General features: G+C 44.8%; 1 protein-coding gene across 6 annotated transcripts in view; it reads left to right on the forward strand.

The window, feature by feature from the left end:
* Positions 1–1,394: 1,394 nt before the first annotated feature.
* Positions 1,395–17,461, forward strand: part of Phactr2 (phosphatase and actin regulator 2) — a 267,238-nt gene continuing 251,171 nt past the window's right edge. For 5 of the 6 annotated variants that reach the window (XM_058581732.1, XM_058581754.1, XM_046450655.2 and 2 more), the window contains exon 1: positions 1,395–1,813. In XM_058581732.1, coding sequence (XP_058437715.1) covers positions 1,597–1,813 — 217 coding nt within the window. In that variant the 5' untranslated portion in view covers positions 1,395–1,596. The remainder of the gene's footprint in view (positions 1,814–17,461) is intronic. The other variant, XM_046450694.1, reaches the window with a different exon arrangement.

Raw genomic sequence — 17,461 nt, forward strand, 5'->3', positions numbered from 1 at the left:
AATCTAATAATAACTCAATGTAACCTAATGTTAATTATTTGGAGATAAGTATAAAACCCATATAAGTGCCCTTTTACTTTTATCATTGAAGTGACACATAGCCCATCATTTTAGTATCATAAAGTATTCACTATATCTAGAAAGTAAAGTGACATTTGAGGTAGTATAAATTTAAAGGGTTCATTAGTAGGAAATATTTAGAGCAAGACCAGGCAACCTTGGCTGGCTTTGTGGAAAGGGACCTGTATTTGGACAGTTTTCACAGTAAAGCTGGAACACTTATAACCTTCCCACAGAGTTGCTGTGAGAATTATGGGGAACAACCTTTTCAATTATCAAGGGCAAACTATTATTATGATGATGACCTAGTTGCTTTGTGGGTTTCCAGGGGCTTCTCCAGTTTGCACTCCTGGTTTTTGTTTTTCTCTTACATTCACTGTTTGGGTTTGTTCTCTTATTAAATAATATATTATCTGCAAAGTGCCTGATGTAGCGCCTGGAATATGGCTGTGAATGTGTATGGTAAGTGGCAATTGCTAACTCTCTCCTTCCCCTCCATAGTCTCCTTCTCTTCCTGTCCACCCTCTGTGATCTGCAGGTGAGCTCAGGGATATTCCTTCTCTCCCCATAACTTCCAGAAGTGGTGACTCCTGAGCTTAACTTATAGCCTTTCCATTCTGGACAAGCCACAACTGAGGGACCTATCTGTAAAACCGATTAAGCTCAGGTTCTGAAATCACTGAAGGAATTAGCAAAAATCTCCATTGGGCATTTTGCAACACCCTACAAGATGCGGTGTCAACCAAGATACTTCCCATCAACTCAGCTTCATCCCTGTTAGAAAGCGTTGACTCAGACATCCAATCTATGGTGTTTGTTCAGTTCTCAGAAGACTGGCTTTTTAAACATGACATTTGAATTTGACCCAGCAGACAGAAACCCAGGAATGTGGACAATGGTGAGAATAGAGATGGGCTTTGAGGGCAGGGTGCTTTAGTGGTGGGAAAGGTCATCAGGCTTGACTTTGCAAACAACTCCAGATTTGCCACTAACCCACCGTGAGCCCAAGGACCCTGGGCGCCAGTTTCATACCCATAAACTGGGTATGATGGTTGCTGTCCTATTACAAGACGGTTAAGTGCGTGCACAAGTCGTCCCCCGCGCCGCCCCCCGCCACGGTGTAGAAAAGGTACCGTCAGCCCTGACTTTGCATCCCAGCTCCTCAAGCCCAGACTCCACTCTTCTGCGGCCAGCCGACTGGGTGAACCGCGCCCCACCAGGGGGGACCCTCCGCTGCGGTCCTGCAAAGGGGCAGTGCCTGGCGCTTGGGGGAGGAGCAGCCGGGCAGGTTCACCGGCACCGAGGGCCGCCCAGCTTCAACCCTGCGGCTTTCGCCCGCGGGAGCGAGAGTCGACTGTAGGCGGCTCCTTCCTGTGCAAACTTTTCTGTCCTCTTCCTCCTCCCGCCCTCTCCACCCGCTTCTCGGCACCGGGCGTCCAGCCTCGCCGGCCTCGCTGCCTCGGGGTCGCGACGCGCGGGGCAGCACCCGGTAGCGCAGCCCTCGGCGCCGGCGCGCGGGCCCGGCGCCCGGAACCGATGGCCGAGGCGGGGAGGAGTCCCGCGGGGCTCCCGGGCGAGCCGGCCGAGCAGGCGGCGGCTGCTCCAGCCTCCGAGTCCGAGGCTCCCGCTCCGCCGCCTGCGTCTGCCCTGCGCTGGCTGCCCGGAGACCTGAGTCCCCGCGGCCGCTCCCAGAGCGACCTCTCATCGTCCTCCAGCAGGGGCCGCCCGCTCCGGGTCCACATCTCCGGCTCAGGTAAGGGTGGCTTGGGACGCGGGCGGTGGAGGGCCAGCAGCGGGCAGGTGGCGGAGAGAGCCATGCAACCAGCCCGGGGCGCTAGCGGGCACCGGCCGGGCAGGCTGGTGGAGACCGGGTGAAGGTGATCTCCCCCGATTGCCGCTTCCTGCTGGGCTGCGGAGGCTTGGTGACCCTCGGTGGAGGATGCTAAATGCAGACAATGAGGAGGTGCGCCCGGTGGGTGCGCGTTTGGCCAGGGCGAGTGCAGTGTGCGGTCTCTGCTGGTTTACCAAGTGCTCCCTCTAGGCTGTATGGCGCCAGGCTGCGCCGGCGACAGCTTTGGTTCTTTAGGTTTGTCCATCAGGAAGAGGAACCTTCTTGGTCTTCAGTGCGACTTCAGTCCCTCAGAAGGGTGCGGTCCACGTACTTGAGGGGCTGGGACTAGTGCGGTTATAAGGAGCCCTCGCAGCTACTCAGGTTTCTGAAATTAAGGGTTCTTTGAATGTTTGCTGGTAACAGGACCCGGGATGTGAGTTTTCCTTCCTGTAAAAACCGGTACAAGTGGTGGTGAGAGTTTGTCCAGGCTGTTCGGGTATTTCATCCTTCACTGTTATTTGGAAAAGACTGGAGCCAGCATCGCTGCTGTAGCACTGGCCCTCTACACTGTGTCCTCAGAGATTGCCTGGTGCACCTGGATGGCAGAACCAGGAACTCAGCTGAGGCCCCATGCTGTCAGGCTGTGCTGTAGAATGTTGGGCAAATCACTTGACCTTGTCTCTCATATATCTGTATTTAAAGTGGGAATGATATTATGGAACTATCACATGGGGGAGGTTACATGAATTAAATAACTAATAATTCAAAGTGTTTTTGAACAAAGTATTATCCCAAAAATTTTAGATGATGATGATTGTATTTATTTCCAGTGCTGGGGATCGAACCCAGAACATCATGCATGCTAAGCAAGCCGTCTATCACTGAGCTACATCCCCAGCCTGTAGAACTAGTTTTTTTTTTTTTCTTTTTTAAGTCCACAAGGTAAGTTTTCACTGACTGTTTAATAATTTGCAATCTATGGAGATGCAAGGGAGCTGGAAAACTCGAAATGAAACTGACATTGCAACCACCACCACCAACAAAGGCCCTTGCTCTGGTGTGCCTGTATGCACTACCTGGGTCACTACCTCTTTCTGGCTGGGTGTTCTGGGGTCAGGCCTTCTGTGATCTCTAACTCAACCTCACGGCTACATGAGGCCATGTTCCTGCTTCACAAAGAGCACATTTCTATGCCTCTATCTCCACTTCAGCTAGCTAGCTGTTTTCCACAAAAGCCTACTATTGTCTTATTCTTTTAATACAGTTTTGCCACCCAGTGTGTGTACTTAAAAAGCATCAAAGCCATTACTGACCTGGTTTTGCAGATCACCATGGATAAAGCCAGTCAGAATTATTAAATACAAGTAGTGGGATGTTAATCATGGAATTTGTGTAAAGAGTCTTCCTCTGAATTTATTTTACGAAAACACAGAATAAAAATGAATTTTACCTCCAGCTTTGGGTGTCTTGAACTAACTGAACTCAAGCCATGAGTAATTTTGATTGATTTTTTTAACAAATATTAAATATTAGATGGTCCTAAGGAGACAACTGAATATTAGTCCTGTTAATACTATAAGTAAGCATGTATAATATCTCCAATTTGTGTATTTACAGATAGAAATTAAGTCCTGTACTCAGAAAAAGGACAGTAAAAGTCTTTCAAATGTGATTGTGCAAAATGTACATCATGTGAACCATGTTTATTAAGTTAGTTTTACTTCCAAGGATTCTTGTCTTTTCTATGCCTTCTTATAGGATGTTAAGAAATGACAACTTTCAGCTCAGTGTTGCTCTGCCCCATAGCTAGGAGAGTGAGCGTCTTCCATGTGACTGGATTCCATTATCAGATCAGAGCCTTGAACATAACCAGGATTCCTCCCCCTCATCCTTCTTAGAATCTTTGAGAAAAAGAATGAGCCAGTCCCTCACTGACAGAGTATTTTCCAAGAATGCCGCAGCCTTTGATGGATCAGAGAACCAGCAAAATGACACCTGAATTTTCTTAGATGCACATTAAGGAGTTGACACACTTTGTGAAAACATTCCTGGAATAGCCCAATTTCCGGGCCACCCCCAGCAACTCTGGGTACTCTTGGAGGCAATATTGAGAGCTAGCTCCTATGTGACTTTGCCAGAACCCAACCCTGGGCCAGCAGCATCAGCCTCATCTCAGAATCTCAGCCCCACCCCAGACCTACTTAATCTAAATCTGCATGTTGATAAGATCCCCAGGCTGTTCTTGGGTAGCTTAAAGTTTGGAAAGCCTTTCTTTTGAACACTGGATACACATAGGAATCTCTTGGGGAATTGAAAAAAAAAAAAAAAACAATTAAACAATTTGTGACTGGTCCCACCCCCAGGGATTCTGATTTAATCGATATCAGGTGCAGTCCAGCATTAGGTGAATCCCTGAGGCCAAGCTTGAGAACCGTTGTCCTATGGCCATGTATTATTATGATACTGTGACTAAGGATGGCCTAGGCAAGTGTGAGCTTGAAGCACTGAAGTACCTTCCCCCGTCTCCATTAGTCCTCTTTTCACTACGCAACCTCCCAAGCAGCCTTTCTCATTCTCATTCTTGATTCAGCTGGTTGTCAAATCATTCTTCCTATGGGATCATTTCTAAGATCTCCCCGGTAGGAGTCCCTGGGAGAGGTTGAGGGGAAAAGGAAATCGCCTTTTGCAGTGCTGTGTTCCCTGCAGGGTGAAGGAAGGGGAAGGAAGGGTTTTCCCCATGAGTTGTCAGAGAACAGCTTCATTCCAAGACAACTGACCACTGCCTGCTTGCCACAGCTGTCACCCCACCTCCCACCACCAATTCCCCTCCATTCTTTCTTCCATGAAAGAATATAAAAAAGCTAACATTTTACCAGGTACTGCAATTACAGTCTAATACCAAACATATTTTTAAAAGACCTGCTTAGTGCTGGCTTTGTGTTTCTGCTGTGGGGATCTCCCTAGAAAATCCCCATTCCCTGAGAGGTCTCTATTATTACTAGGCTTTTGTCAAGAAGCCATTTCAGACAGGGCATGTGGTGTACTCCTGTAGTCCCAGTGGCTCAGGAGGCTGAAAAGGAGGAGCGCAAGTTCAAAGCCAGCCTCAGGAAAAGTGAGGTAGAAGCTACTCAGTGAGATCCTGTCTCTAAATAAAATACAAAATAGGACTGGGGATGTGACTCAGTGATTGAGTACTCCTGAGTTTAATCCTTGGTTACCCGCCCCCCCAAAAAAGTCATTTCAGACTTCAGGGGCTTTTATTTGATTCCTGGTTTGAGGAGTTCATTTTTCACATAATAAAAATGCATGTGCTTTATCAGCAAAATCTTTAGTTTTATATTTTAAAATTCATACAAAAATGTTAAGAAACACAAGTGTTTTCAAATACAGAATTAAAAAGAGAAAATTGAAATGACAGTAGAACTGATGAATAAGCCTTTTTATTGACCTTATTAAAAAGTGGAATTGCTTTGGCATTATAAAAGCTCCAACTGATTTTTGTCTTACGGTTTTTGAACTCACAGTTCTTAAGTGCAACAAAAGGTCTGGATTTTTTAAAATCTAGTATTTCTTTGTAAATAAAGCAAGGTTTTAATTAAGTTTTAAAAGTAAAATTTTGAAACAAGGTTTACATAGCTACATAGTTCTTTTAATTTGTAGATTGGTCTTGTTCCAAGTTGGAAGCTTCCGTATGATTAGCTGTTTCTTTTTCAAATTTTTTTAGTTGTAGATGGACAAAATACCTTTATTTTATTTATTTTTATGTGGTGCTAATGATCGAACCTAGTGCCTCACATGTGCTAGTCAACTGCTCTGCCACTGAGTTACAGTCCCAGTCCTAAATTAGCTGTTTCTTATAGACTCTTATAAGCCCAGTGTTTAGGAAGCAGAGAGCCTTTGGACACCACCTAGAATTCCTTTTGTAAGTGTCCAGAAATTGATGGCTGTAACCCCACTGTATGCTAAACACCATTCTGTGCTTATGGGGGCTAGCGGTCTCTTCAAGTGATGCACACTGGGCTCATGGAACAGAAAACCATTTCAGCCACCTCCAAAAGGTGCTGCATAAGCAGATGGTCATCTTAGTGAACAAAAACAGTCTCAGCTCTCTCTTTTTTTTTTTTTTTGGTACTGGGGATTGACCCCAGGGGCACTTTATCACTTTACCAGCCCCCCTTTTAAATAAATATTATATTTAAATGTTAAGACAGGGTCTCACTAAGTTGCTGAGGCTGGCTTTGAATGTGTGGTCCTCCTGCCTCAGCTTCCTGAATCACTGGGACTACAGGCATGCACCACCACGCCCAGCCAGTCTCAGCTCTTTTATTATTATTACTCTAATCACCCCCGCCTCCGCCAGCATCCCATGTGTTGGTATATCTAGGTATGTAGGGAAAGCAAACTCATCTTTTTCTTGATCAGTACTGAGTGAAATGATGAATCTAGCAACCTGGATGTCCTGTCTGTCCATACCCTCTGCTTCCTGGTCACTGTCACGAGGTGCTGTGCTCTCCCAGGGCAGTTCTGCAGTTGATGATCACCTACTCCCTTGGAGGAGGCCTTGCTTGTCCATACCTTGGGGGTGCTCCCAGGGTGCCTGTCAGATACCTCTAAGGTTGTAACTCTTTAAGTTGATGCTTTGCTCACCAAAGCATAGTACTGTGCCAGGGTGACTGGGTCTCAAGGGGTTTCTGGGTCCCAGCGACAAGCTAGACTGGAGGTGCCCTAAACCAGGGACAACAGACACCTGCTCACTTTAAGTTTGTGTGTCTCAGAGTAGGTTTTTGCCAAACAAAGACCATCTGTGTCTAAGTTTACTTTCGGTCTCTGCTTGGTGACAGAACAGCAAGGCCACCCTGCCGGGAAAGGCAGGCAGTGCAGAAGGATGCCGGGTGGAGCGGGTGCTGGAGGGCTCAAATCCAGCCGGTGTTCTGCCTTGGCCAAGCTGTGCACCTGGCATGGACATGTGTGCCCCACCCACCAAGGAGGGAAACAAGGGGAACTTTCTCTTTGCACGAAGGTCAGTGGCTTCTTACCCAGCTGGGAGGGGCACCTTTGATCTAATTGTCACAAGGTCACCATGTGAGTGAATGGTGCTCCTGTACCTGAAGCTGGCACATTTTAAAAATCAGCCTCTCCTGAAAGTAAGGATGCCCCCTCTAAAGTCAGTATGCACCTGACTGAGAGCTGAAATGAGAAAATTATCAGGAACTGAGGCAACTGGTTCCTCTTTCTTTAGCACTTGAGGTTGGCATGGGCTCAGCTGACATGCCAACTTCTGTTGGCCTCCCTGCTGACCAGTTTTCTTACTCTCCTGTCTGAGCAAAGCTCTCTTGCTCATAGGTGCATGGATCCTACTGGCACTGCAACAGTCTGACCTTGGTTTCTTTTAGCCATTGACCCTGTACTTGCCTTGGAATTTTTCTTGATCCTTCTTAGTTCAAGTTCTCTAGAAAAGGATCTACTCTGTGAAGCCAACTTTTACAGCAGATGATGGATCATAGATCACAGAGAATCCTGCAGATAGGCTGCCGTTAGTTAGATACCCACCCCAGCCAAGCTCGTTTTACAGGGTCAGGTGCCACAGTGACAGTGTGGACACTTTGAAAGGATTGTGCCTAGGCAATTTTCACTCACTCATTCATTCAACTAGTATTAAGTGAAAGTCATTGTGTGCCAGATATTGTTTTAGGTACTGGACATATGGAGATGGGCAGATATGATTCTGTGATTTGAGGTGGGGGTTAGACTGAGAGCAGAGAGACCACTCTGGAAGTATGTAGCAGGTCAGATACAAGCATCTCTAGGGATCTAAGATATCTGTCATGCATGAGGGGCAATAGACGACATGATGGTGATGTTACTGCTGTCCTTGTTTTCAGAGGCAGCATGAACTTAAACTGGGTAAGCTCTAGTTTGCACTCCTGCTCCAGCAGTGGCTCTGAGGCTGCTGGAAAGCTGTGGATTTCTTGTGGGCCTTGGCTACTTCAGAGGGTGCTCCAGGCAAGGAAGTCGTATCTAGATGTTCATTTATTCACTCAGTCAACAAACAGCCAATGGGCTAAACACAGGTCGCGAAGACATCCCTAAGGAACTCACAGTCTAGCAGGAAAGACAGGCCAAGAACCGCAGAGTCGTCAAGGATGAGCTGTGATTCGTGCTCTGGCCTGGCAGAGGGAGACCCAGGGCACTAACTATAGGAAATGGCTTGGGGAGGGTAGTGCAGAAGGGGCCTCCTGGAGAGGGTGAAACCTGTACTCTCCTCGGGTATGAGGAGGAACAGGAAGATGGAGTTGGGTGGGCGGGGGAAGAGTGTTTGGGGAGAGGAAGCAGTACCCACAAAAGCATCAAGGCCTGAAACAACCAGGCACAATCAGAGTCTGCTGGCTCCGAGCTGGGTTCCTGGGGGAGAGAAAGAGCCAAGAGGGGAGGCCAAGGTCAGAGCACACGAGGTGGCCATGCCTGTTTCCTGGGAGACACAATTCAGGTGACATTTGTATGGCATTTGCAAGTTTGATAAGATATATTCTGAATGTGTTTTCACATGGACGCTGAGAGGCAGAGACAAAGACAGAATCGTGGTTATCATCCGTGTGATTTGGTCAAGTTACTTTGCCTCCCCGTGCTTGGCTTCCTTGTATCTGACCTGGAAATGATTAGTAACAGTGACATCGGGCTCATCTGATGATTATGAAGCTGAAATGTGGGAAAAGTGCTTTGAACTTTGAAGTGCTCTGCAAATAGTGTTCGCTTTTGCATACTTCCAACTATGATGCATTCAAATTAGGATGGTTTTGTCTCCTTCCCCAAGCTGGGAAATCATTGAAGACAGAAAACAAGTTTATTTTTTGCATTCTAATGCCTACATATGACGCTCTCATTGGACATTTACGGAATCAAGGGACAAATTACTTAAAAGTCAGCTCTTTTGACATCAAGTGTCTATAATTAGAAAATTGGTCTGGGTATATGAGTGAGTAAAGACATAATTTCAAAATATTGTAAAATTTTAAAATTACTAAGCAGAGTTTTTTGGTTTTGCTTCTTAAAGAGCCAGCATGAGTTCATTCAAGTTTGCATAGTAGGTATCGAACAAGCCTCCTTTGGTGACACCTTTAGGAGGAAGCTTGTGGAAGGGAAGTCATCCTCACTCTGACTTTCATCCGGCCTGAGGCTAGGGGTGATGGCATCCCATGTCTTCTGAGACACTGTACTGGGTACCAGACGAAAGAGTATGGGAAGGAGGGTCAGAAGGCGGTGAACTCTTACTGATCTGGTCCTGCATTGTTTACACACACTGTCAGACTTCATCTTCATAGCAGCCCTGTGACAAGGTGAGGTAGCAGCTTCACTTAAGAGATAAGGAGTCTGGTTTCAGAAAGGCGGAGTAACCCACCAAGCACCACAGGAGGCAGGCAAGTACAGAGCCAACATTCAAGTCTTGATGACCTCAAAGCTCACACACACCCTTTTTCTCCAAGTTACCATAGTATATCCCATCACCCCTGTAGGAGCCACACGGTCATTTTCTCAAGTAGGACAAAACTGATCATGTTTTTAAAACTCTGCGAATACCCTTGTATGAGAGAGCATGAGAGTAAACATTTCTTTCTACCAAAAAGTCTTTTAAGGCCTTAGCCAATTGTCTGTCCACTTGAAGGTATGTGTAGTGCCTCAAATTTCTACTGTAGACAGCAAATTAGACTTCCTCGTGATGAGGTTCTGCTAATATTTTCAGGCTAGCCCACTACAAGGATCACGCCTAGGTGCACTCTTTAAATTGAAAACTTCTCAGTGTTGGAATGGTGTATAATTCATGCACAAGAACCATATCTCAAAGTACAAGTGTAGTTTCAGTTACAGTGAAGCTCAGGAAAAGAAAAAAACATCGAAGCAGCTTTAGTGTTTTTAAAATACCACGCTGGATGACTCATTATCTTTGATCACACTAGCTGAAATTTGTACTAAGAAGTAGGTGGCACTGGCTTGTCTTAGGATGGTTTCTGAGATCTAACTCACTTTGTGATCAATTGGCTAAAACTTGACATTTATATACCTTACTTTGCAGTTTCTTGATGCCTCTGTGAAGTCTTAAAAAAAAAAAAAAACAAAAAAACAAAAAAACGTGGCTACTGCTTATCCCTCATAACAGGAAGAAAATTATGACTTAAAAAAAAAAAAAGAGTACATTATATCTATCCAGAGCTCTGGACTGTGGCGAGGGCAAGAGTTTCAGAGGCCCAATACTTTGACTTTGGATCAATGGCTAACATAATTGGGTGTGATATATTATGACAGTGAATCAAATTATTGAAGTTGGTCTGTAATCTTTTGTGTTCATATATCTTTTGACCTACCTGAATATTTGACTCTTCTTTAGAAGTACAATTTCTATTGAGTAATCATTTTAAGGAACCTAAACACCAAAAATAAATTTATATTAAACCCTACTTCTCCAATATACTGGGCATCATAAGTCTTTGATTTCTACTCCAGAGGCCTGAATGACAGTGACAGAAAGAGGTGATGATGACAAAGAATGTGGCTTAAATTTAATAAATGTAATAGAACTTATGTTTACAAATTATTATCTTTTAAGAGTTTGTCCTATAGGAAGAGAATGTGTTTATTATAATTATGAGCTTAATGTGTGTTTGATATCAAGTACTGTAGAGCACCCTGTTTTGCCCAATAATATTTGTAACTAAAATGTGTGACTGTTCTTTCTATCTACCTACCCCAACTAAAAGACTTTCACTCTTTTGAAAATCATGTCAACCTGTGGGAGTGACGGATTCACTATTACAGAGGAAAAGTTGAACAGGCATTTCAGAAATGGCAGGGACAGTGGCCACATGTGGAAATACAATTACTGTGTCATAACATGATTATTTTGTGGTAGTAACAATCATTTGGATGGCTAAACCATTCATATTACTTTCTAGTAGTGCTGCCTATCCCCCAAATGTGAAACCATACAAGATAGCACATGCTAACCAAGCAGGTTGGTTTGGACTGTTAACACAGAGATGGTGAGATCAAGAGAATAAAGAAGTTTTGAAGTTGCCACTGTGACATTTGTGGGAGGGACTCAATAAGCTATGACTGAAGATTGCTAAGTATTCGTGAAGTTTGATCAAAATGAACACATTTCCCAGCCAATCATAGAGACACCCTTGTTTGAGTGAAAGATAAGAGCTGATTTATTTTTATTTTTTCCCCCTTCTAATGAGGATACTAGATCAGCCCCAAATCAGGCAGGAGAGTTGAGCATCATGAGAACCTAGAACCAGGAACTGGACTCTCCCTCACTTTTTTTTTTTTTTTAACCTGGGGATCTAGCTAACTATCTAACTATCTTAGTCCATTTGGAAGATATAACAAAATATTATTGACTGAGTGACTTTTAAAAATTTATTTCCTACAGTTGTAGGAAGTCCAAGATCAAGGTACTTGGTGAGAACTGGGCTCCTGGTTGATAGACAGTCATCTTCTCACTGTGTCCTCACAGAGAAGAGGAGGCAAGTTCTCTTTTATGAACACAGTCTCATTCACGAGGGCTCTACTCTCATGACCTCATATCATCCTAATTACCTCCCCAATACCCCACTTCCAAATGCCTTTACATTAGTGGTGGACTTTTAACATTTGCATTATAAAGGGACACAGACATGTATTCCATTACATGTCTGTGCAATCTGTCTTTCATTCTACCCATCCATCCCAGATTTCTCTGCTGCTATGAGCACATGCTCCCCTCAAAGTTCCCAGATTGACCTATCGTCAATTCATACCAGCAGAGACATTCACTGACCTTGGATCCCAGTTCTAAACACAGCCTGAACCAAGTAGCCAGCCATCCTATAGCCAGTTGCATCGATGACCTGGGTCAAGTGAAGTTCTGGGTTGCTCTTGTAGGCAAGAGCGTGGTTCTTAAACAAGAGGTAGAGGGACTTAAAATACCCCCAAAGTATCTGTTACCTCACTGTATTAGGGGATCTGAGGTAAGGAGTTTCTGAGTTTTGGGGAAGCATAAGTGTCACTGAGAAAAGTCAGTTGTTCAAGTAAGAAAGAAGGAAAAAGGTGGGACAAGAAAGCTACATAGAAAAGTTTGTTTACAACCAAGTGGGTGTCTCATAGTGTGTGTGGGCTGTGTTGGAGATATAAGGAAGAAAGCGAGAAAGGGGGTTTCCCAGGGAACACCAGGGCAAGGATGGCAAGGGGGTTGGAAGTCGGGGTGGCTGGGGTGCAGGCTGAAGGCCCACATTAGAGGGCAAGTCTTATGGCTGGAGAAGTATCAAGAATCCAGGGGGAAGGTTTGGCATGAAGACAGGCATTCTTCACTCTCCTTGATTAACAGAATGCCAGCCCCCTGCCCTCCACAATGACCACCACCCAAGTCTGCATTGCCACAGTGCCTTCTGGGTCCTGTTGCCATCAGGATGCTCTCAATGGCCATTTTACCAGATCTCCCCTTCCCTCAGGAATGTCGATGGTGGTGGTGGGCCTCACACACCAGAGCAAGCCTGTGCTGCTTTCCAAATGGAGCCACAGGACAATGGGGCTGATTCAGACCCTGGCTCTCTGGGGATCATGTATTCCCATGTGGTGACCCTGGCTTAAGGGGCTGTTCTGGCTATGAGATGGCATTCCTGTGGCCCCATTTGATCAGACATTTAGCAAGGGTTTAGAGCTGGCATGAGGTCATGTGTGATCACCCCGATCAGGATCTGTGGGTTTTCACTGGGATGACTACCCACCAGGCAGCTGACAAATTCCCCGAGGGCTGGGGTCTGAAAGTCATTTAGTGGCCTCAGGCAAAGGCAACAAGGCACAGTTTGCCAGGAGCCCAGGTTTGTCATGAAGTTGTTCCAGCTGCAGAAGGAAAACGGTATGTTTTGAACTTTCTGTTTTTGGACAGCCTGCCTCATGCATCAGAATCTGCATGCACACATTCCTGTCCTACCTCCCCTTCTGGGCTGCCTGGCCACTACACCTCCTTCCCCTTCTATACTCACCCACATTAACAGTTGCTCTTTGAGTTTTCGTTCTCACTGGCCGCCCTCGAAGTTCACCTTTGCAGGCCCTCACCTGTGTTAAAGCCTTGCTGAGAAGCAGGGGGCTGTCTTGGTATGATTCAGCAGGTCCCTGGGTCTCACCAAGGGTGCTCTTAATCCCAGGCTGGTTCCCAGCCATCAGCACTTGGCTCTGTTAATAGGCAATAGCCACCAAGGTACAGTACAAAGCGTGGGTGAGTCCTAGTGAACCACAACAGAAAGGGGCAACTCTACCGTCCTCTGCTAAATGGGCAGTGGGGCGATGTTTCTGTGTGACAATGAATGATTCAAATCAACTGCAATGGCCTGTTGATCGAAGTGCTTACCTGAGTTCATACATGCTTTAGTGACAGAGTCATATTATCTAATGTAGCATTGCCCAAATGTGACCGTGCTTAGAAGTCACCTGGGGGATGTTGTTGAAATGCTCTAGGTTTGGGGCAAAGTTTGAGTTTTTGCTGTTATCACTCCCAGACTAGGGCTGTGGCCAAAGATATGGGAAGGAAGGGAGACCTTGGAATCATTGTCTCCTCAGGAGATGGAAGATGCTAAGATACACTTTAGTATAAGAATTTGGGTTATCAGGATGTTGGAAAATATGTGGTTTGAACCTGAAATTAGAAGATTCTGAAATAGAAGTTATGTTAGTTTGGCTCACTGTGGTTCATACCCATGGGAAATATTGTACAGAAGTAAGAAATGTAACAATGGGAAGGTTCCAGTTGTAACTGGAGAACTTTAACTTATTGGTTGTATCAATAACATGACAGTTTCTTATTGCCTTGGACATTGCCAGAGTTTGAAACATTGCATAGTTTGAAATTCTCTTCCATAGCTACTTCATTTAATAAGCAATTTTTAATTATATATGACAGCAGAATGCATTACAACTCTTATTACATATATAGAGCACAATGTTTGATATCTCTGGTTGTATACAAGGTATGTTCACAACAGGCACTAGGCTGTCACCTTTAACTTTTTGTATGAGCATAGACTGTCTCCCCTCTCTTTCAGTGCATCCTTTGAACTAGAGCTTTGTGATCTCCATGGTGCCTCACCCTTAGCAGTTCCAGCTAAAGCATTTGTTACTTAATTTGTTACAAGTCACTGATTATATTGGCTAATTGTAGTCAGCTAAAAATGATGAGGAGCCATGGCTGGAAAGAAAAAAAGAGAAGATCAAGGCAGAAAGAACATGGCAAGGGAGGTTAGCAGCACCCATATCACCTAAAAGAGCCTCAAGAATGCTGAGAGCCACGGTGGAGTCTGTATGGCCCCTGGCATTTTGCCAACAGTATTGATTGACAGGCGAGGCATTACTATCCGCCTCTGCCGCAACTTTTGAGTTCTCGCACTATTTTGGAGTTCTCGTGGGGATTTCCGGGGATTTCCCGAGAGTTCCCATTGGTTGGGGAAGTGCAGGAGGAGGGATTTCCGGGAGAGATATTTCCGGCTGGGGGTTCCTGGACAAGCCGCCTGGCGTTCGGGAGGATTCTCCGGGAGCAGTGTGAAGTGTTTTCCTGCAGTTCAAAAATAAAGTTTGTTCCTGCTTCAGTGGCTTGTGATTTGTGCCCAGCCAGACTGCGGCACAAGAACAAGTACTGAAAAGACATCTTTGGAATGTATCTGAAGGAAGTCACTGGAATTCACAGCCACAGCCCCTTTAATTGAATCCAGGGCCTTGCACATGCTACACATGTGCTCTCGCACCGAGTAACACCCACCCCCTCAAAGCACTCTGGATTTCCAGAGAGAGTCTAGGGGAGTCGAGGGTGCGGAAGTAATAATAAGAGCACTGTGGAGTTGATGCTTTTCACGGGGTACCTTTCAATCATCTTTTAGTTATGTGGTATTCTTTGCTGGGTTGCATATGTTTATGGATGGCATTAAGCATGTAGTAGATGGTGCCCTGTCAGGATTTAAAACAAATTAAATGTAAGGTAGGAAAACTGCTATCATCTGTGATAGTTGCCCACCTGGTACCACTAAGCCACATCCCCAGCTCTTTTTGTATTTTATTTAGAGACAGGGTCTTGCTGAGTTGCTTAGGGCCTCACTAAATTGCTGAGACTGGCTTTGAACTCATGATCCTCCTGCCTCAGCCCCCTGAGTTGCTGGAAATACAGGTGTTCGCTACCACACCCAGCTGGCCAGGTGTTTAAAGTCTGAAATAAGCAATGAAATTTCATACAAAAACTTTAAGGTGCTTATCCCAACCTGGAAGTGTAGCTGAGGAAGTTTAGACCCACGTGCCACTTTTGGTCCATTCGCCATGTTCAGCAAGTATTTACTGAGTCTCTGTGATGTGCCAGTGAGAACACAAAAATGCCACTCTTGGAGCTGTATGTGGAGGGATCGCAAAGGTTCACAAAGCTAGACTCTAAAGTAACAAGGACAGGTTTTGGTCATCGATATGCTGTCATGAAGTATGCAGGGCTGTGGTGTCTGCCTCTTCCCCACTTCCTGCCAATTAGCCAATTAGCGGATACTCAAGTTGACATTATGTGGAAGTAGCCAAACTAATTGAAGTCATTCTGAAATATCTTTATCTAAACTCCGATTCATTTTTGTCATTGAAGAATACATAAAACAGCAAACTTGGTTTATATTTGCTCTATCATTACATTCTTATAGTAAAAAGTCGACCCAGGACAGACAAGTATGAAATAGGAAGTGTAACTCCTCTCATGTGCCCCAGCCTCCTTCCTTCTGAATGACCCCACTCGGGATCAGCTTGAACTTTCTGACTACTTCTGTGGGAACACAATAGGAATAACTTTATCCTCCAAAGATTTGGGACTATGCTGTGCGTATTCCTTGCCAACTCCATTTCGTGCTCAAACGTGTCTTGAACATTCCTTTATGTCAATATACATGATTCTGCTTCATTCATTGCAGAGAATTTTATGATCTAGACATACATTTTATATAAGCACTTCTCTGTTAATTGCATTCAGTTTTTCTGAGTTGTTGATATTACATTTTCCGTAAATCTTGGACATCTGTGTCTCTTTGCATATATGGGCATAATTCCATGAGAAGACTCTGACCTTGCCAGGCTGGTTTTACTAACATTTTGTAGTCTCATTTAAAGAAACTTTGTTCCATGAAGCATGTAAGGCAGATTTTATTCAGATACACCACAATGGGATTTTGTAGTGGAGAAGGGAGACTGGGCTCAACTTTGAATACAAGGAAAAAGTGGGAATTTGTAGCCAAGAGCAGGGTGGGAGTCAGTGGATGAAAAATGACTAGGAGGAAACATCAGGGTCAAGGGAGATTCTGGCCAAACTAACCTAGCAGTGGAGTTGTTGAAGACAGGCCAGGGTGCTCAGACATCACCTGGGACGATGTGGGATGTTCTTGCCAAAACTCTATTCCATCTACATGTTCAATAGTTTGAAATTCCAAAGAAAATCATTATGAAATGCAATTTTTAGAGAGCATTTTAACCTGGAGTTGGAAGGCCATGAGGGAACCAGGATCCACACACTTGTCAGGCTGCTGTCTGAGAAGGTGAACCCTTGAACTAGGCCTGAGAAAATGACAACAGAATGCTAATTTTCGAATAGGGCCAAATTCTGCAAAGCCATTAGCATCTCTTTTGGGGACCAGCGATTAAACCCAGGAGGGCTTAACCAGTGAGTCACATCACCAGTTCTTTTTTTTTTTTTTTTGTATTTTATTTAGACACAGGGTCTCACTAAATTTTTACGGCCTCGCTAAGTTGCTGAGGCTGAATTTGAACTTGCCTCAGGCTCCCAAGCTGCTGGGATTACAGGCATGTGCCACTGCGCCTGGCACCATTAGCATCTTTTATTGGCAGTTGCAGCTGATCAACTGTCCCTGATGACTAGCAAACTTTACATCTACAGATAGCTCTGGCAGTCAGTTGTGGGTAGCCTAGGCACGCACAGCTTGGTGCCAGGACAGCTTCTCTGTACCAGACACTTTTCACAGAAGATGTGGAATCTCTGTCCTCAGCTGCTTCTTTCCTGTCAAAAACACGTACAATCTGCGCATCTATGGAGTAACTCATTCCAAACTTTCTGCATCTATCTATCCTGAATTGCAGTTCTCGAGCTCCAAATAAAATACCTTTGCTTCTGTAGTTTCTGAGTTTGAATTGATTGACAACAGATGGATCAAAGTAGGCTCAAGAGACTGACTCAAGTTTGACTAAGCAAAGAATCTTTGTCACTGGGCGTCTAAGAGGTCAGAGTGTATTTCCAATTTTGCATTTCCCTGATCACTATTGAACTTGGGAAGTATTTGATAATATTAACCAGTTTTATTTTCTTTCTCTGGGTCTTTGTAGTCAACTCGTTTGCCCATTTTTCTGTGGCAGTTTTCTTAGCTCTTGGTCTCTTGAGGGTAACAAATAACCCTGTGTCTGTGTCTTCATGGGAAGTATTTTCTATTTCACTTGCTTTCACTTTGTTTTCAGTACCTTTTGTTGCTCAGGAACGAATCCAGTTTTGATGTGTGAAGGCTCATGTTTATGTACACA

Source organism: Marmota monax, unplaced genomic scaffold, assembly GCF_021218885.2.
Source record: "Marmota monax isolate L192 unplaced genomic scaffold, Marmota_monax_Labrador192_F-V1.1 WCK01_AAM20220418_F8-fsc00030, whole genome shotgun sequence".
NCBI classification, from domain to species: domain Eukaryota; kingdom Metazoa; phylum Chordata; class Mammalia; order Rodentia; family Sciuridae; genus Marmota; species Marmota monax.